This window comes from Myotis brandtii, unplaced genomic scaffold (assembly GCF_000412655.1).
Source record: "Myotis brandtii unplaced genomic scaffold, ASM41265v1 scaffold643, whole genome shotgun sequence".
Lineage (NCBI taxonomy): Eukaryota > Metazoa > Chordata > Mammalia > Chiroptera > Vespertilionidae > Myotis > Myotis brandtii.
Window position 1 is genome coordinate 448,376 of NW_005370478.1, and position 20,738 is coordinate 469,113.

The 20,738-nt window shown below is 38.7% G+C and overlaps 1 protein-coding gene across 1 annotated transcript in view; it reads left to right on the forward strand.

The window, feature by feature from the left end:
• The first annotated feature begins 1,189 nt into the window (after positions 1-1,189).
• The window catches only part of SNX27 (sorting nexin family member 27), a 33,678-nt gene continuing 14,129 nt past the window's right edge, over positions 1,190-20,738 (forward strand). Inside the window, exons 1-6 of the mRNA XM_005880615.2 lie at positions 1,190-1,868; positions 9,209-9,401; positions 10,957-11,021; positions 12,424-12,528; positions 14,354-14,432; positions 16,266-16,429. Coding sequence (XP_005880677.1) covers positions 1,557-1,868; positions 9,209-9,401; positions 10,957-11,021; positions 12,424-12,528; positions 14,354-14,432; positions 16,266-16,429 — 918 coding nt within the window. The 5' untranslated portion in view covers positions 1,190-1,556. The remainder of the gene's footprint in view (positions 1,869-9,208; positions 9,402-10,956; positions 11,022-12,423; positions 12,529-14,353; positions 14,433-16,265; positions 16,430-20,738) is intronic.

The following is a 20,738-nucleotide window of genomic DNA, read 5'->3' on the forward strand; positions in this document are numbered from 1 at the left end:
AAACGGTTAAGTAACTTGATCAAGACCAATTCTGATCATAAAAAAGGCAGAGTTGGGATTTGTAGATCTAGCTCCAAAGCCTGTTTTCTTTTTATTTCATCCCGCTCTCTGATCAGAGGTGACCATTTTTACCTGGTCATTAGTCCGATCTGACCTGAATTTTAAAAGTCCAAATTTCCATCAGAGGAAGGGACTCTTTATTTTCTTGGTGAGCTAGCTAGTTGTAAAATTACTGGTGTGTGTGTGTGTGTGTGTGTGTGTGTGTTAGCTAGTTGTAAAATTACTGGGGTGTGTGTGTGTGTGTGTGTGTATAAGTTATTTAGGTTGTGCAATGTCAAGAGTGCTGAATTTTACTAGCTAGATTGTTAAACCCAACATAAGGAAGGAGGCTAGCTGGGTGATCTTCTGTCTGTTCTGTTTATATAAATGGATGTTTCGGATACCAGATTCTGACAGAGACAATGCCAGTGATTGAAAAGTTTGTAGAACACTTATTACTAAACTTAGCATCATTTTCAGGCAGGTAAAATTGTAATGGTTTGGAACAGGACTGAAAAAGTTTAAAGGGTAGATAAGATTCTGTCAAATTGACTAAAGGCCAGGTATGTATTTCTGAACTCTCTTGGGAGAGCCATGGAGGGAACTTCTGGGCCCGCCAGCTGCCTAGTGGTTTTTGCTGAGACAGCAGGCTGGGTCAGCATTCTGGGAAGGTAGTTCGGTTTGCTGAGTGAGTTTTGTGAGACTCAGCATCTTTCTTGACGAAATTATTGTTCTTCCAAACCTCATACTTTTCCTGGTTTCAGCCATTTTAAACAGAGAAATAGGAAGGAGAATGAGTAGGTTGATTTACTCTATATCCTTAAATGTATATTTTTTTAGTGTGAACTAAGATCACAGGGGTTTAAGTGAGCTAGCACAGAGCAGAAAATTAGTAGATAGAATTCTAAGAGAGATAAAGAGAAATGATTGTGAGAACAAAAGAAGTTAGATCAGATAATTTAACTTTAGAGGGATTATTGCATTGCCTTTTAAAAAACTAATGTATGTGAAGATATAAACCATTTAAGTCCCAAGGTAATGAAACTTGTCATAAAGGAAAATAAAGTTGACTAATTTGAAGATAAGGGGGGAAATCAGATATAAATGTAAAAGAATTATCTTAAGCCATACTTTTTGAGTCTTTACAAATTAAGGGAATGCATTTTGTGGAAAATTCCTTTCAACAGAATTTCTAGGATATTTAAAAAGGACAAAATACAGTTCAAATGGCAGGATTATTAAAAGCCACTTTGTGTCATATACATGATTAGTTAGGACGAGGATATCGGACTCTCAAGCTTTAAAAGCTTTGTTTTCTCCTCAGCTTCCCCCTTCTTCCCATTTGTTTTCCTGAAGCTGTGTGTGGGATTCTGGCATAGAGGAAGGGTAGGTTCTCTCACCTGTTTCCATTCCCCCACCCCCAGCCTTAAGCACATTATGATCTATAAAAATAGAAACAGCTTGTCTGGAACCACATTAATCTTTTGATTTTATGGTTCATTCTGCGTGACACTGGAATGGGGGCAGGAGGGTGGAGATACAAAGTGTTTGGACCCTTCTGGTTTATGGGATTGTCTTTTTCCCTTTTTCCCCTTAGGAACGGCGTGAATGTTGAGGGGGCAACACACAAGCAGGTGGTGGACCTGATCCGAGCAGGCGAGAAGGAATTGATCTTGACAGTGTTATCTGTACCTCCTCATGAGGCAGATAACCTAGATCCCAGTGACGACTCGTTGGGACAATCATTTTATGATTACACAGAAAAGCAAGCAGTGCCCATATCGGTGCCCACATACAAACATGTGGAGCAGAATGGTGAAAAGTTTGTGGTGAGTGTCAGCCCAGTTCGACCCTCAAACATCTAGCTTTTGTTTCCCCTAATCTTATCATTTATGACATATATTAGAGCACTAGAATAAGTGACTACAACAGGTCAGTTTGCCTACCAGGAAGGTGGGTTTACACATAAATCAAAGACACTAAACTTGATTTATTGTGCAGGGGGTGAGCTATAGTAATGAAGAATCCTATAGTTCTTTTTGTTTTTTTACTTTCTAAAAAAGTTATTGATTTTTAGAGAGGGGAAGGGTAATAGGGAGAGAAATATCAATATATCAATTTGTTATGCCACTTTTTATGCATTTATTGCTTGCTTCTTTTATGTGTCCTGACTGGGGATTGAACCCACAATCTTGGTGTATTGAGACAACGCCCTAACTAACTGAACTACCCAACCAGGGCGAGTCCTATTTCTGCATAAGCATCATTGAATTTCATTCCCTTCAGTTTTAAGTTTTGTTTGTTTGGTTTTTCATTGGTTGCCATACCTTTCACTGTTGACTCTGTAGAGCTATAGAGTAAGATTAATTTTAAAAAGTGGTGTACTCCAGAATATTTGGGTAATTCAGTTTGTCGACTTCAGAACCTACAAATGCCCTGTTTCTCTTCAGACCTTGTTCTTTTTCATTTTCTTTGGAGATAGCTGTGTGAATGATTAACTCTGGTTTTTCCCAAGGTCCTAATTATATTCTGAATGCAATTCATGTGAGTTATTTTATCCATTTCCATTCTGTTGCTGTTGTAGATATGCAGGAAGCCCATCTTGAATTCTGGGTGACATATGCCAGTCCCTTTCCTGAATGCCTTTGTTCTTCAAAACCTAATTGCCACTGATAGCCCAGTCTACCTAATTTTTCTTTTGGTTGCAGTATGCTTTATTTGCCTTTGTAAAAAAATGCCCTGACTGAGTGGCTCAGTTGGTTGGAACGTCGTCCCATACATAAAAAAGTTCAGGTTCGATTCCTGTCTGGGCACATGCCTAGGTTGCAGGTTCAATCCCCTGTCGAGGCTTATAGGGGGGCCAACCGATAGATGTTTCTTACATTGATGCTTCTCTCTTTCTCTCTCCCTTCCTCTCTAAAAGTCAGTAAAAATTTATCTTCAGGTGAGGATTTAAAAAAAAGGCAATGAATACTGTTAGATATAAACAGACTGCATGTATTTAAAGCTAACCTGCTAACTAAAGTTGCAATCTCTGACACTGAGATTTGTCCCCTGTATAGGAATGGACCACTAGATATTTATGGTACATTCTCTTTAGTGGGGAGATGTGAAGAACAAGGAAGCTAGAAAAGTTCAGAAGGATCAAATGTTTGACTAATCTGCAATTTAGCTGGAGATGATAGCACATGGATTTTATGCCAGTCTGGTCTATGTATTCTCAGAAGCATACACACAAAATTTAGAGTTTTGGGTTTTACAAGTGCTATACTTTGAATCATAGGAAGTAGAAATCAAGGTCAGGTTCTAAGGTAGAGCAGTTTGGATGTTGAGATCCTTTTGGGAATTAACAAAGACTTTGGGAACCTCTGTAGATTTCAGAAAAAGATGGATATTACTAATTGTTTTATTTTTAAAATTTTTATTGTTGACATTATTACATATGTCTCCCATTTTTCCTTCTTTGCCTCCTCCACCCAGACCCCACCCTCCCCTCTCTCTGTCCTTAACCACACTGTTGTCTGTGTTCATGGCTATGCATATATGTTTTTTGGCTATTCTCTTCACCTTCTTTCATCACGTCTGCCTCACCTACCTCCCTTCTTGCATCTGTCAGACTGTACCATGTATCCATGACTCTGGTACTATTTTGTTCGTCATTTTATTTTGTTCATTAGATTCCACATAGAAGTGAGATATGGTATTTGTTTTTCTCTGGCTGGCTTATTTTGCTTAGCATTATAATCCCCATATCTGTCACAAAAGGTGAGTTCCTTCCTTTTTACAGCTGTGTTGTATTCCACAGCTTTTTTATCCACTCATCTACTGATGGGCACTTGGACTGTTTCCAGATCTTGGCTGTTGTAAGTAACACTGTTATGAACATAGAGGTGCATACATTCTTCCTGATTGGCGTTTTGAGATTCTTAGTATATATTTCCAGAAATGGGATCACTGGGTCAAAAGGCAGTTCCATTTTTAATTTTTTGAGGAAATTCCATAGTGTTTCCCACAGTAGCTGTACCAGTCTGCATTGCCACCAATAGTGCAGTAGGGTTCCCTTTACTCCATATCTTCTCAGCACTTGTTGTTTGATTTATTGATGATAGTCATTCTGGCAGGTGTGCAGTGATATCTCATTGTAATTTAATTTGCATCTCTCTTATGATTAATGATGTTGAGCATTTTTTCATATGTCTATTGGCTCTATGTCCTCTTTAGAGAAGTGTCTATTCAGGTCCTTTGCCCAGATTTATTTTAAATATGTTTTTATTGATTTTAGAGACAGGAGAAGGCAGAGGGGGAGAGAGAAAGAAATATTAATTGTCTGCCTCCTGCATGTCCCCCACTAGGGATTAAGCCTGCAATCTGGGCATGTGCTCTGACCAGGAATTTGAAAAATTGGGTTGTCTTATTTTTTGTTGTAAGAGTTCTTTATGTATTTTGAACATAAGTCTTTTATCAGGCAGGTAGATGTTTTGTGAAATATTTCACCCAGTCTGTGGCTTGCCTTTTTATTTCATTTTTAATAGTGTCTTTCAAAGAACATAGATTTTAAATTTTGTCAGTTTGTCCAGTTGATAAGTTATTTTCATTTATAGATAATGCTTTTTGCATTCGAAGAAGTTTGCTTAACCCAGGGGCACAAATCTTTTTTTTTTTAATAAAAGTTTTATAGTTTTACCTCTGTTTTTGTATAACTTTATTGAAGTATGATTCACATATCATAAATTCACCCATTTTAATTGTACAGTTCAGTAGTTCTTAGTATGTTCACAGAGTTGTGCAACCATAACCACAGTCAATTTTAGAACATTTTTATCACCTAAAAAAGAAACTCCATACCATTTAGCCATCATTCTTCATACCTCCCATCCCCACCAGCCCTAGGTAACTGCTAATCTACTTTTTGTCTATATAGAATTGCCTGTTCTAGACATTTCATATAGATGAAATCAGATGTGTTTTCAAGGTTTATCTATGTTGTAGCTTTGTATCAGCCAAATAAACTTCCATTGTATGGATATGCCACATTTGATTTATCTGTTTGTCAGATGATGAACATTTGGGTTGTCTACTTTTTGGCCATTATGAATGATTCTGCTATGAGCTTGTGTGTACATATTTTTGTGTGGATATCTGTTTTTATTTCTCTTAGATATATATTTAGGAGTAGAATTGCTGGGTCATATGGTAAGTCTTACATTTAACCTTTCGAGGAAATGCCAGACGGTTTTCCAAAGTGGCTGCATCATAGTTTTCATTCTTATGGTTAGGTCTATGATTCTTTTTTTTTGTTAATCTTCTCCCGAGGATATTTTTTCCCATTGGTTTTTTTAAAAGAGACAATGGAAGGGGGAGGGGGGGAGAAAGAGAGAGAGAGAGAGACATCGATGTGAGAGAGACACATCGATGGTTGCCTCCTACACGTGTCCTGACCAGGACCAGGGAATCAAGCCTACAACTGAGGTATTTGCTATTCTTTGCTCACTTTCTTCTCCTTCTTGTACACCCATGATGTGGATGTTATTATGTTTCATGGTGTCCCAAAGTTCCCTTAAACTATCCTTCTGCTTTTTGTTTCTTTTTTGTTGCTCTCATTGGGTGTTTAAGTCTACTTTGCATCCCAAGGTAGACTTAAACACCCACTGATTCAATCCTGTGCTTCATTCAATCTACTGTTAATTCCTTCTAGTGTATTCTTGATGTCAGATATGGTATTTTTCATTTCTGACTGGTTCTTATTCATGGTTTCTATTTCCCTTTTCATACTGTTGTGGTTCTCACTAAAGTTTCCTTATAGTTCTTACTTTTTTGAACATCCTTATAACCATTACTTTGAACTCTGTATCTGATAAATTGCTTGCCCTCCATTTCATTTAGCTCTTTTTATGTAGATTCCTCCTTTTCTTTCATTTGGGGGTTGTTTCTTTGTCTCCCAATTTTTGCTGTCTCTTTGGGTTTGTTTCTATGTATTAGATAGAAATGCTGTGCCTCCTAGTCTTTGTGGGGTGTCCTTATGTAATAAGTGTCCTACGGGACCCAGTAGCACAGTCTTCTTGATTTCCTGAGCTGGATGCTCTAGGAATGTCCCTTGTCTGGATTTAGTGGGCCCTCCTGTTGTAATTGGGTCTTAATTGCTGTTGGCCCATTTTTGTGTGGGATCAACCCTAAGACTTACTGTGAGGCTCAACTCTGACCACATCATGCAGTTTGTTGTGCAGGTACTGACAGAATATAACAAGACAAGGCCAAGCCAAAAAAAAACAGACAGACAAAAACAATAAACCAACAGCAGCAACAAAAAGAATAAGAAAAGAAAAAAAAATACAATAAAAGTCAAAAGAAAAAAGAATAAGATAAGAAAATATATGAAGGGAAAGAAGAAAAAAAAGGAAGAAAAGATTAGGAAAAGAAAACCAGAGGGAAATTCTAAAAAACAAAAAGGGAAGAAAACAGAATTAGAAAAGGAAAGAGAGAAATATGAAATATTAAGGAAAAAAAGGAAGAGAAATAGCAAAAAAAAAAAAAAGTGAAGTGTGTTGGATCCTGCTCTGATGCTGTCCAAAGTCGGCCATTTGGTCTGCAGGTTCCTGGCCTCCTGGCAACTTGTCCTCAGCTACACGGGATCCACAGTATGTGAATGCCTCTGCGGGGCTTGGCTGCACCAGCAGGGGGCCCAGGGGCAGGTCAGCAAATGTCCCAAGGTTCTGTCTCTGCTTGTCTCTCCCTGCTGGCCATCTGCCAGGCTTAGACACTGAAAAGGCTAGTCCCGGAAAGAGCCTCTGGAATAATCAGGATGGAGTTACTGATTTCACATGATGGGGAGTGACGATCAGACTTATGGGAAGATGGTATTTTTCCTTGCCCTGGAGCCACAGGTCTGAGTCTGTTCCAGATTTTCTCTGACCTCAGCAGGGTGTAGCCCCTAGTACTCAGGCAGGTGGAGCCTATGAAGCTCAGAGATTGGGTCTGCTAGAGATTGGGGAAAGGTGGTATTTCTATTGGCTCTCCTGTGAGGTTCCCTGGAAAGTGTGGGGCATGGCCCTATCCCAGCCGTGGGCAAACTACGGCCCGTAGGCCGGATCCGGCCCGTTTGAAATGAAAAAAACTAAAAAAAAAAAAAAAAAGACCGTACCCTTTTATGTAATGATGTTTACTTTGAATTTATATTAGTTCACACAAACACTCCATCCATGCTTTTGTTCCGGCCCTCCGGTCCAGTTTAAGAACCCATTGTGGCCCTCAAGTCAAAAAGTTTGCCCACCCCTGCCCTATCCCAAAGCAACTCACTGAGAAACCCTGAAACTGCCCAGCCTTCTTAGACCGAACTTATGCCACTCACTCCTCAGCGGCACTTAAAGTGCAGGGTGAAGTGAGGAGGATTCCAGTGGGCTGCACGAGCAGAATGCATTGTACTTTAGAGAGCTGTGATGACAATACTTGGTAATATGTAGGATTCATTACAATCAGTTACAAATTTGAGTGATAATCACAGGAAGAAAACACATTGATTAGGATCATACACATTCCTGCATGCTATTTGATAGTGATTAGAGGCTTTGCTTTTAATTGGGGAGGTATCATAGGGGGAGAGTTGGGGGGGGGTGTGAATGAATAAATTATTTTATTTTTGCATTTAATTCATGCTTCCTAAATCACAGAAACATGGAAAAGGTTCTTCTTGAACTTGAAGGAAAGGCTTAGGCTATACATTCTCAGTGATTAATTCTTTTTCTGTTTGTTTTGTTAATCCTCATCAGAGGATACCTTTTCCATTGATTTTTTAGAGAGAGTGTGTGGGAGGGAGGGAGAGGAAAAAAAGGGGGGGGGAGAGGAACATCCATGTGAAAGAGACATATCAATTGGTTGCCTCCCACATGTGTCCCTGATTAGGACCAGGGATATAACCTGTAACCCAGGTATGTGCTCTTCACTGGGAATTGAACCAGTGAAGAGCACATACCTGGTGCACAGGGCGACACTAATCAACACCGTCAGGGCTCAGTGATTAACTCTTGATTACATGAATAGATGACCTGTTTTGTATACATTCAAAATTCTGAATGACTTTTGCTAAGCTGTAATGTGATTTGGGACTAAAATTCCTATCTCTGCATTATTTTATAAGTTCTAAGAATACAAAGTAACTTGGATTATTTGATGAATTTTGATTACACATCCCACCACTTTCCTTTATAAGGACACATATTCAAGAATTGCACATGCATGCATTCATTTCTTTATGAAATATTTGCTGAGTGCCTGCTATGTGTCAGATGTCTTGTTCTAGAAACTTGGCATGCCTTTTAGCAATAGACAAAAATCTGTACTCATTTCTTTATGAGGATTATAACTTTATTATTACGAGGAGGTCCTTAGAGTACACTTATTCTTTAATTTCTCGTTAACCCTGTTTTAATGATGGAAGGCAGAGGATCAAAACTAGGTATTTTTCTTCAGGAAAGAAATTTTTGAAAAAATCTATTTGATAACAAAAAAAACACAACACCACTATTGCTTACATCATCGTTAGCCTTTTTTTAAAAAAAATATTTTTATTGATTTCAGAGAGGGAAGGAGAGAGAGAGAGACATTAATGATGAGAATCATTGATCGGCTGCCTCCTGCATGCCCCCACTGGGGATCAAGCCCCCAATCTGGGCATGTTCCCTTGACCGGAATTGATACTGGGACCCTTCAGTCCACTGGCCGATGCTCTATCCACTGAGCCAAACCAGCTAGGGCCCTTTTCTTTGGAAGTTTGGGCCACACACAAATATCAGTTGCATACTTGACGATTAACAAGAACAGTTTGCGTACTTGTTCATTTACAGTATTTACCACGTTTGCTGCGAATGACTTTTAACTTTCTGAAAATAAAATCTACCCTTAAAGCTGATAATTACCATTGAAGATATTTAAAACAGTGTGTTGGATGTAATTTTAATAGCAAAAATAAGATCATGGTCCCTTTGAAGGGAGTAGTCCTCTTTTATACATATAATTTCTGGCATATTTATTAAAAATAAGTCTTAATTTTACAGTGATCTTGAACATATTCTCTGTTAGATGCATACCTCAACAATATCAATCTGAGCCTGACTGTTGATGGTTCTGTGATTTAAGTTGTATTATATAGGCTGTTTTTTGTTCTTCTCCTTGCCAGGTATACAATGTTTACATGGCAGGGAGGCAGCTGTGTTCTAAGCGGTACCGGGAGTTTGCCATCCTACACCAAAACCTGAAGAGAGAGTTTGCCAACTTTACATTTCCCCGACTTCCAGGGAAGTGGCCATTCTCTTTATCAGAACAGCAATTAGATGCCCGACGACGAGGGTTGGAAGAATATCTAGAAAAAGGTAAGCTGGCCTGTTAAACTCTACTGTCTTGAGTAGATACAGGGTCTCGGTATATGTTGCAGCTCTTAAACTGCATAGCTAAGTTCCATGAAATGCAGTAATGAAAGTAAGTCAAGTTTCTGACTATAGGTGTTGGATGATCTGAGCTTTGAAGCCAAGACTGAATGTCTAGTACAGCGATTAATAGCCTATTCTATTGACTCAATGAGCACATAACAGAAAAAAATGCATAATTAGTTGTGATTAGGACCTCTATTTATAGGGTTATATTATTTGCCAGCAAACACATACAAAGTGACTCAACAGCATGCTGAATTGATTTGGGAGCTAAGTGGGAGTATCACTGGCATATCCTCCTTGAAAACTCCACATTCCTCTTGCATGTGTCCAGAGATAGGTTGGCTGAGTTGTAGATAACCTAAAGTCCCCTTGTCCTAAGCAGGTTATGGGTAGAAGTATTGAAACTTATTTGTTATCTTAGGACTTCTAAACAGTACATGAGGAGTTTGTGGATGTAGATACTAAAGCATTTGCTTATCTAGAAAGTTGGGGAAAAGGACACAGATCTCCCCCCAAAATAGCTCATTTTGTTGCTTCACTACATTATAGAGTTAGCATACTTTGCTGGCTAAGCAACGGGCTTTTCTTTAAAATACAAATTTAATAGAATAATGGTCTTACGTGGTATTTTCGTAATCCTGTGCCCTTGTGTCCTTGAGTAAGAACTAATTGACCTAGTTGAAATTTTTTTTTTAACTTTGGTAGAGAGCTTTATCCCTGAAGAAAAATTACTTTCACCATAGAAGTAGTGAAACCTCCTCATTTGTTTTTAGCTTTTTTTCTGGCATGGAATGGCCTCTAAACACAGCCCTTGGGAAATGAGAAATGGTACAATTTTTTAAAAATAAAATGAAGTAAAATCATCAGTGTCATTTGCCATCCTCGTGAGAGTGTCAGGAAATTAACTTCCTTGGATTTAGACGATTAGCTGTCCACCTGCCTGCGTTCCTTTTTCCTTCCTCCTTTCTTTTTGTTGTTGTTTTGAAGCTCAAATTAGTGAGGTGACAAGATGTGCTCAGCTTAATACTTAATTAATTACCTACTCATTTCCCCCAAAATGGCTTTAAATGTTGATGATTCTCTAGCTAGCCTGTTCCTAGGCCAAGTAGATATCTTTCCTTTTGTATTTCAGTTTTGTGTTTGGTTTATTTCTAACTGACCTTAGCCTTGCTCTGCTGTCTAGCTTGTTAATAGTTCACACAAGACTACGAAGTTAGATTTACTGAACTTTTATTTCCCTTTTTTTTTGGGTGACTTCCTTTGGCTGTTTAATATTTTTAGCAAGCTACATTTTTGTACATTCTGTTACTTCTCTGTCCTAGTTCATATTGATATGAATGTTTCTTGTGTCTTAAAGTATCATATGTTAGGGATGACATACTACTACCTCAGCATTGCCTGGTACTAATGATCCACACTTAAACCTTGATATGTACTTGACTTTATATTCTTGATTTTAGAGCCTCATGGCAAAGTCTATCTTTGTTTTCTGCAGTGTGCTCAATACGAGTCATTGGTGAGAGTGACATCATGCAGGAATTCCTGTCCGAATCGGACGAGGTAAGTGACTACTCCTACAGTGACTGTTTACCTCGTGGCTCATTGTGGGAGAAACAAATTAAAGATGTCGACTATGGAAAATGCCTATTTTTCAATCTTTTTCTGTGTGTCCTGCTTATCCTCCAAGAGCTAGTGCTAGGTCCACCTTCTCTTGGAAGCTTTCCCTGTTACTCAAATCATTGATTTTTCATTCCACCAAGAACTCTTGCAGTCAGTACAAATTATCATGTTGTTGGCATCTCTCATTCTCTAATTTTTATATATATGCTCAGACTGTTACTTTATATTTTTAGTGTGAGCTACCTGTAGGTAAGAGTTAAATCGGTTTTTAGCTTTATTGAGGCATAATTGACAAATAGGAATTGTATATAGTTGAGGTATACAACTTGATGTTTTGATGTATGTGTACATTGTGATGATGACCATAATCAAAGTAATTAACGTATTTATCACCTCGTTGCTCCTTTCTTCCTTTTTTGGTGAGAGCACTTAAGATGTACAGATTTTAGCGAATTTCAGTATACAATACAGTATTGCTAACTGTGGTCACCATGCTATACATGAGAACTCCAGAACAAGAGCTAAATCTTGATCATCTTTATATTCCCAGTGACTTATCACAGTGTCAGGCATTATTGTAGGTGCTTAATAAATATTAACTGATAGAAGAATGAATATGTAATACAAAGTAATGTTTAGGATGGTTTTAGGCAATAAATAGTACTTATTTTTTTTAATGGTAAATGAAGATGGACTTGTTCTTACACAGTTGTTTCTCTAATAAAGATGACAAGGTCAGAAATCTGTTAAGGAATGTGTTAATCATCAAAACCAGTGAGAGTGAATGATTTCTTTGGAACTAAGGAGAATAAGTATTGTTTACTCTTTGCTAGAAGAAAATTGGGCATCAGACTAACTCAGATTCCTGAGTTTCATCCATTTCCTTTCAAAGGTGTCATGATTATTTCAGGATTCAGAAAGGAATTTATGGTACTTCTTGAGCCAAACTAACATGCCTAACCATATAAAACCAGAGAATATTGGTTGAAACTATAGCTTTCAGTTGTCTTCTTATTTGTGAGTTCTGAATGTTTGAAAATAAGCAAAAAACCTCACCTGTGTTTGACCTAGTCTGTTTCACGCGAGTTTTCTGTATTAAAATGTGAACATGACTTCAACATATTTCTTTTCTCCCTGTTCATCTTAAAGGTTAACTGCTGCTGCACTCTAAAGTCAGCTTAATGGCTTGTAAATGTATTGATTTATAAGGTGTCTTTTCTCCCCTTTTCATTGGAACTCATTTTCTCTCTATCACATGTTAAGTTGTTGTTTAGCTTGCATGTTACAAAGAGAATGAGGATATACTGGGTCATAAATTCTTTTTCTGTGTCTTTCTCCCCAGAACTACAATGGTGTGTCTGACGTAGAGCTGAGAGTAGCATTACCAGATGGAACAACAGTTACAGTCAGGGTTAAAAAGAACAGTACTACAGACCAAGTATATCAGGTAAAGTAAACTTGAGCAAGTAGACTTGACATTGCATGTTTCAAAGCTAAGGAAGATGGATTAAATAAGTTAATTCATATAAAGTGATTGGAGTATCTACCACATAAGTTTATTAAATGTTAGCTACTGTTGTTGATGTTATTATTGTTAATATGAAATTACTTTGTCCTCCTTGAAAGAAAGGTATCCCAGGTAGTAGTGGTTCTGATTAGTCCCCTCGCCCCTTTTAATTGTAAAAATACTTAATAACGTACATGAAAACAGAATAAGACAATGAACCTGCATCTGTTCATCACTCAGTAGTCATCAAGATTCTTCCACATGTGCACTATATATCCTTTCCCCCCCTTTTTTTGAATATTTTCAACCAAATTTCATGTTATTGGACCTGTGTGTATTTTAGTATACATCTCTATAAAATATGGATATTCTTCCTACATAACCACAAAGCCATTATCAAACCTAAAAAATTAACAATATTTCCTTGATATTAACTAATAACAAATCAACATCAAATTTTCCCAATTATCGAACAATTGTTTTTTATAGTTGGTTGGTTAAAATCTGGATCTAAATAGGTCTTTAGATCACATTTGATTTTTATGTTTGTTTTAAAATAGAGCAGTCTCTCCTCCCTTCTCCAACTTTTTTTTCCATGTCCTTGTGTAATTGCAGAAATTGGGTCTGTGTCCTGTGGAATGTCCCACTTTCTGAGTTTACCTGTTTGTTTCTTTTATATATTTGTGTCATGTAGTATGTCTTGCTCTCTCCTTATATTTTTTATAGATGGAAGTTTTCTCTGGAGGCTTGATTAGATTCAGGTTCAGCTATTTTGATAAGAATACTTCATAATCAGTGCTGTATTCTTCATACTGCTTCTCACCAGGAGGGATACAATATCTGATCTCTCCATTGTAAAGTTCTCCATTGATCTTTTCTCAAATGAGTGTATCACTGATGATTGTTCCCTTAATCTGTGGTTTCATTAAGGATTGTAAAGTGTTGATTTTCTAATTCTCTCATATCTTCACATTTATTAACTAGACCAGTGGTTCTCAACCTTCTGGCCCTTTAAATACAGTTCCTCATGTTGTGACCCAACCATAAAATTATTTTCGTTGCTACTTCATAACTGTAATGTTGCTACTGTTATGAATTGTAATGTAAATATCTGATTTGCAGGATGGTCTTAGGCGACCCCTGTGAAAGGGTTGTTCGACCGCCAAAGGGGTCGCGACCCACAGGTTGAGAACCGCTGAAGTAGACTTATTATGTAAAGAACTTTTTCTTATCAGCTCTGGGTATTTAGTTATCCTGAAGTACAGTTTTTGGTAAGGAAGGGGTAAATATTTCTTTCCTTTTACTGCCAATTTTCAGAGTAAAGAATTGGTGCCTTAGTTGATTCCACTGATGTCCAATGAGGTTATTTTATTTTTTTAGTATTGTGTGGGTTTTTAGGTACTCAGCATGATTTAATCAATAGCATGTATTGTTTTTGTGATACTCAAATTGTTCCATCTTTGACCAGTGGAAGCTCCTTCATGTCTGCTCAAGTATTCTTTTTTTTCCTTTAAATATATTTTTATTAATTTCAGAGAGGAAGGGAGAGGGAGAGAGATAGAAACATCAATGATGAGAGAGAATCATTGATTGGCTGCTTCCTGCACTCCCTACATTGGGGATCAAGCCCACAACCCCAGGCATGTGCCCTGACTGGGAATTGAACTGTGACCTCCTGGCTCATAGGTCAATGCTCAACCACTGAGCCATGCCAGTCTGGCTGATTTAGTTTTCTTGAAACTAATCTATCCTGTTTATACTTTAGGCTATTGCAGCAAAGGTTGGCATGGACAGTACAACAGTGAATTACTTTGCCTTATTTGAAGTGATCAATCATTCCTTTGGTAAGTGCCTGTGGCTAATATGAAGTTTTGTTTGGGGGTATTTTATTCTAATACTGTCAGACTGAAGCTCCCAGAAGCTGTCAGACTGAAACTATTTGCCTAGAGATGAGCTTGCAGACCAGGGGAGATTCTATTTATTAGGACGGATCCAACAAGCAGACCAGGCAAATCCCATTAAGTCCAAGTCAAAGGATATCTGGTCACTGTTGATCCTTTTCCTCCTTTGTAAGTATAAGTTACTTGCACTGAGGGTTGAAGTGGGATACTTTCATGAGGTTCTTTGAAATCAGAGGTTCAAAAATAATACATTCTAATGAAACAGCCTTAAAGAAAGGGGTGGTTCTATTTAGCAACAATTTGTTTTAGTGTGCTTTGTGTTTTTTGTAGATTTTTAAGATTAGTTTTTTGTTTTCAGGAGTTAAGAAAGAGATAAATTGCTTAAAAGCCATTGCTTTAATGCAGATCTTTTAAGTTTCTTTGTAAATAGATATCCTCTTCCTAGGGCATTTTATTATATCATGACAGGAAGCTTGCCTTATATATTATTTTATAAAAGCTAGGGATGTTGGTCACACTGGTTCCATTGAAACCACAAAGGGGAGGAAGTCTGAGTGCTTGCCCTGAATGATATAGAGTTCCTAATTATTTCCTACAGTTTTTGGGTCTTTTCCACACCGAACACACACACACACACACACACACACACACACACACACACCCGCGCGCCAGAAATGACATAATATTAATTAATCAGATCTTCCTCATCTCAGAAAAGGGGGGAGTTGTTAGGCTTGGGTTCGCCTACTGTCCCAGGTCAATGTAGAATAATGTTCCTATTCTTTATTTTGCCAACTCCCTATAGTCTAACTAGGAGATAGCAATGTTACAAAGGATTGCTAGGGGCACTCTCCCTCCAGGGAGCACGCCCATGCCATTCCACTTTCCCCTCTCCTTCCCCTCCCAGGCACGTGTCCCCTAACCTCTAAGGGACCCATGAGACTGCAGCCAGGGGACCAATGGTCCTTGTTTCCCTGTCCTAAGTATGTTTTTGCTGCGGTCACTAAATTCTTGCTTGTTTTTTAAAAGCAAAAACAAAGGATTGCCAGGGAACCAGGACACTTGGATTTTAATATTCTTCTTCTTTTCTAAACTTTAGTTAATAAATAAAAGAGCAAATATTAAATCTATCTTTTGCAGTGTTAGAAAGCCAAGTAGCCATCAATCAAAAGAAGAAAACTGTCTTTTCAAAGAAAATCAATATAGAAATTAAAAGTGGTAGAGTTTTATCCTGCTTGTGCTTTATTATAAAGAGGAAGTAACAGTATTCAGAAGACACTTTTCACTGGATGAGTGTCTTAGAGTTGGGGGTGGGGTGGGGAGAGCCTTTCAACTCTAACAATGAAAGCAGTTCATTGAGAATTACCACAGCAGAGACTCTGAAAGCACCATAGCTGGGTAAGCGGAGAGGCTTGCTTTAAAGATGTTCCCTGGACATCACTGTAACTTACTAGATGATGGATCAGATATTTTAATAGACTTTGTAGTCGATGCTGTCTGCAGAGTCGGCATGTTAACTGGATAGTGTGTCATTCAGGTGATAGAAGTCAGTCAGTTTGAGCCCGACTGGCCATAGTCATAGCTCCCAGGGATAGATTTGGCTAGACAGATGGTCAGTCCTGAGGAAGTGCTCCGTAACGGATCTAAGCCAGGGTTCTGGTTAATGATAATCTGCCGTTCTTTATCTGGCTGTTTATATTTTATCTACAGTTTACACTAGGGAAATTCCTTATATATCTTTTCACTCTAGCTTTCTTTGTTTTGTCTTCTCTTTAGTACGTAAGCTGGCACCTAATGAATTTCCTCATAAACTCTATGTCCAGAATTACACATCAGCTGTGCCAGGCACCTGCCTGACCATTCGAAAGTGGCTTTTTACAACAGAAGAAGAAATCCTCTTAAATGACAATGACCTTGCTGTTACCTACTTCTTTCATCAGGTAGGTGGATTGGTCTTCCTAGAAAGGCCTGATTTTTTTTTTTCTGTTTGTATGCAGTGGGTAATTTGCCAATTCAGTGTGAATCCTTGGGTAACCTGCTTTGCCTCCTGAATCTTAGTTAAATTTGTAAAATGTGCTATCCCATTTCACAAAATATAAATAAGCTTAAGAAGTGAAGATATCCTGGAGTTTAAAATATATTTATTTAAACAACAGAAAATGAGCATTATGGCTATGTACCTTTTAAAATAATTTCTATCAAAATTGCACATTCACAGAGTTTAAAGCATATTCATAGAGTTTAAAGCATCATGTAGTTCTACACAGGTTATTATGAAAAATATTAGTTGCCCCTACTTATCTGCATCTCCCCACAAAGACAATCACTTTCACCTCCTTTAGCTTTGTTTTTTTTCTTTCATATTTACGTCCATGTTGCTTTTATAACTTGGTTATGTTGCTCCTACTTGGTTTTTCAAATTCAGACAGTATCTCTTCATTTCCCACTAAAAAATGAGACTCTAGCTCCATTTTGTTCTCCTTTCTTACTAATATCTGTACCTTTTCATCTCTCCTATCTTCCTGATATAGGCATATTATAATATTGATTAAATCAGTATTCAGTGTTTATATTATTACGACTCTACAAATAATGAATTTATAGCAGAGCCCTGTATTGTTGCAATGAGAACATTAGCTAGGAGTCAGAATATCTTGTTCAAGTGTAGGCTCTACATAGGGCATAATCTTAGCATAGCTTTGCTAAGATCTGTTTCCTGATCATGTAAGTGGAATCATACAGTATTTATCTTTTTATGACTGGCTTATTTCACTTAGCATAATGTCTCATTGATGTTATAACAGTGGACAGGATTTCCTTCCTTTTTAAGGCAAAATGTTTCATTGTATGTATATGTCTCATTTTACTTATCTAGTCATCTATGGATGGACATTGGTTCTTTTCCCCATCACTTGGCTATTACGAATACTACTAGGGGCCCACTGCACAAATTCGTGCACCTTAAAAGGAACTGTGGGCCGCGAGGCTGCGGTGGGCACAGGGACAGGTCTCAGCCCATCCTCTGCACCCCCGCCTGGCCCTTCCCACCGTGGCCCCAGTCTCCTGTCTGCCGGCAGCCCTGCTCCCACCGTGGCCCCAGTCACCTGTCTGCCGGCAGCCCTGCTCCTGCCGCTGCCGCTCCCACGTGCTGACTGCGCCAGCCCTGCTCACACCCACTGACAGCGCAGTGCAATTGGGGCTGGTGCTGTCAGCCAGTGCAAGCAGTTGGCTGCTGCCCTGATCACCCCTCAGGAGCAGGGGGAGATAGAGAAACCCTCAGGTGCGATCAGGGCCAGCAGCTGCCACTCGCACCCGCTGACAGTGCCAAGTGATAGGGGCCGGCGCCAGGGGCCAGCAGCGGGTGTGAGCAGGGCCGGCGCCGGCAGTGGGTGCGGGTGCCAGCAAAGGTTGCGAGCACCCGGCAGGACTGTGGTGCACGGGAGCAAAGAATTTTCAGTAACCATCCTAGGCTTGCCCTGATGACAGCACCCAGTGCCTCGCCTTGGTCTGGTGCCCCCGCTCACTGCCACCATCCCACCGTGGCCGACACCCACAATGTTCCGTACACGCCCCCTGGTGGTCAGCATACATCATAGTTACCGGTTGTTCGGTTGTTCCACCGTTTGGTCTATTTGCATATTAGCCTTTTATTATATAGGAGGATTATGAACATGGGTGTGTAAATAATCTTTTCTTTCTTTTAAAATATGTTTTATTGATTTTTTACAGAGAGGAAGGGAGAGGGATAGAGAGTCAGAAACATCGATGAGAGAGAAACATCGATCAGCTGCCTCCTGCACACTCCCCACTGGGGATGTGCCCTCAACCAAATCAAACCTGGGACCCTTGAGTCCCCAGGCTGACGCTCTATCCACTGAGCCAAACTGGTTAGGGCTAAATAATCTTTTCAAAATCCTGCTTTTAATATGACCAGATTGAGATTACTGGATTTTATGATAATTCTATTTATAATTTTTAAGTAACTGCCATACTGTTTTCCATAGCAGCTACATACACTATTTTACATTTGCAACAGGGCACAAGGATTCAAATGATTTTTTGCTTAACTAGGCAAACATTTGTGCCATTTAGAAAGTAATATTAACTTTTTCCTCTTAGTTTTAGTTATTTTTTATATCATATTTTGATGGTGGGTATTTCATCAATTCCAAGATGCCATCGATTGTAAGATGCGCTATTATTTCATGTGCTGCTAAGAAAGAGAAAAGAGCTACCAATTAAACTGACACATCATTGATTGTAAGATACATCCCAATTTTAGAGATGATAAACTATGAAAAAATGAGCATCTTAGAGTTGAGATAATAGTGATGATAATGAGCCTTTTCCTTAAAGAAATTAGTAATATTGAAATTCATGGTAGAATGTATTTACATTCTGGCTAAATCTAGCAGGTTGTACACCCATTTAAACTACTCCTTCCTGAAGGCTTGCTAAAATAATAGTCATGGCATTTTAAAGGCGTAAACTTGCAAGGACAAAGAACAGGAAAGGAGATAGTAGCAGACGAGAACTGTCAGCAGTTTTTACAAAATGAATGTTTGCATGAATTGAGAGGAGTTGGTGTTTGGTTATTGTGGAAGAAGAATTGGTGAGTCACATGGGTAGTCAAGCAATATAATCTCCTTTTTCCCCCCCATCACCTGTTTATACCCTCTATGTGTTCAAGCAGTATAATCTTGATTAGAAGTGAAAGAGGAGAGGAGAGAACATTTTTACTGCCCTGTATGAAAATAGTTGACTGGGAGGAGGGGGGTAAAGGGGGAGAAAATGGGAGGTTTCTGTAATAACAATAAAAAAATTTTTTTTAAAGAAAAGAAAATAGTTCACTTAGAGTTGGAGTAGATGTTCACTCTGACCCACTTCTGTCCTAGGGTAATGTTCAAATATTTAAGTGCTATTCCAAGTCAGATACAGTCCTAGGTATTGGGGATATGAATAATAACAAATACAGTATTTTCATTTGTTCATCAGAAAAGCCTTTTCTCTTAGCTAAATAACACTTTGTTACATGGGAAACGAAATAGGTAGACCAGCATTTGTTTCTCCTCTTTACTTCTCTCCCAGCTTTCCAGTAGTAATTGGTGTAATTTGGCCTGGAGCAGTCATGTCTTTTGATGGTTAAATAAAACACACACAAGTGGTCAGGTTCTTCAGGACATTGTGTGGCCATTCTTACTGAGCATCCTGATCTCTGTGACTAGATCCTCTGTGCCTAAGGGAGCCCTCATTTGAATGGCTAGGATTGGGGAGGAATGGGCATAATCCTTCCGTTAGGCAGTCCCAGGCTGGACGTTAATATCCATGTGTGGTTCTTAGAACTTAACAACTAAATGACGATAATAACAATGATAATAGTAACTATTTATCTACACTTTATGAAACTCAACATTTGTTATCTCATTTTGTTGTCTACCTATGAGATAAGTATTATTCCTGTGTTAAAGACTTGGGAGGGGCCCTGACTGGTTTGGCTCAGTGGATAGAGCGTGTGAGATAAGTATTATTCCTGTGTTAAAGACCAGTGTTAACCCACTGGTTTGGCTCAGTGTATAGAGCGTCGGCCTGGGGACTGAAGGGTCCCAGGTTCAATTCCGGTCAAGGGCGTGTACCTTGGTTGCGGGCACATCCCCGGTGGGAGGTGTGCAGGAGGCGGCTGATCGATGTTTCTAACTCTCTATCCCTCTCCCTTCCTCTCTGTAAAAAATCAATAAAATATATTAAAAAAAAAAAAAGACTTGGGAGGGTTTTAATGACTTACTCAAGTGACATACCTAGAAATTGAACTATTCTTTTGACTTCAGTAATGAACTCACTCTGTTATACAAGTTTTTTCCCCTTAAAAGAGTATGGGAATGATTTCTACCTTAAGGAAGTTGGCAGTCTTCTGATAAGAGTTCAAGTGGGTGCCAGCATAGAGTTGTCCTTGCAGTAACTCACTGAGGTTATATTCTGAATGCCCTGGACAAATGATTCTGTTTATTCTTTTTTTCTCCCAATGATCAGTTTTTCCTCCTATTGGATTTAAACATTTTTATTGGGGTGGAATGAGGTTTGAAAGGGGATGCATATTTCATTTAGCCAAACCAGAAGTTGTTTAGAATAAGTGTCTTCATGCTTGTTTCGGGTCTTGTTGGGGGCTTTTTTGGTTCATGGTCTCAGATTTATCACTTTCTCTTCCAGTTGCTGCTCCCCTAGTTTAAGGTCTTGTTTCATTTCGTGCTTAAA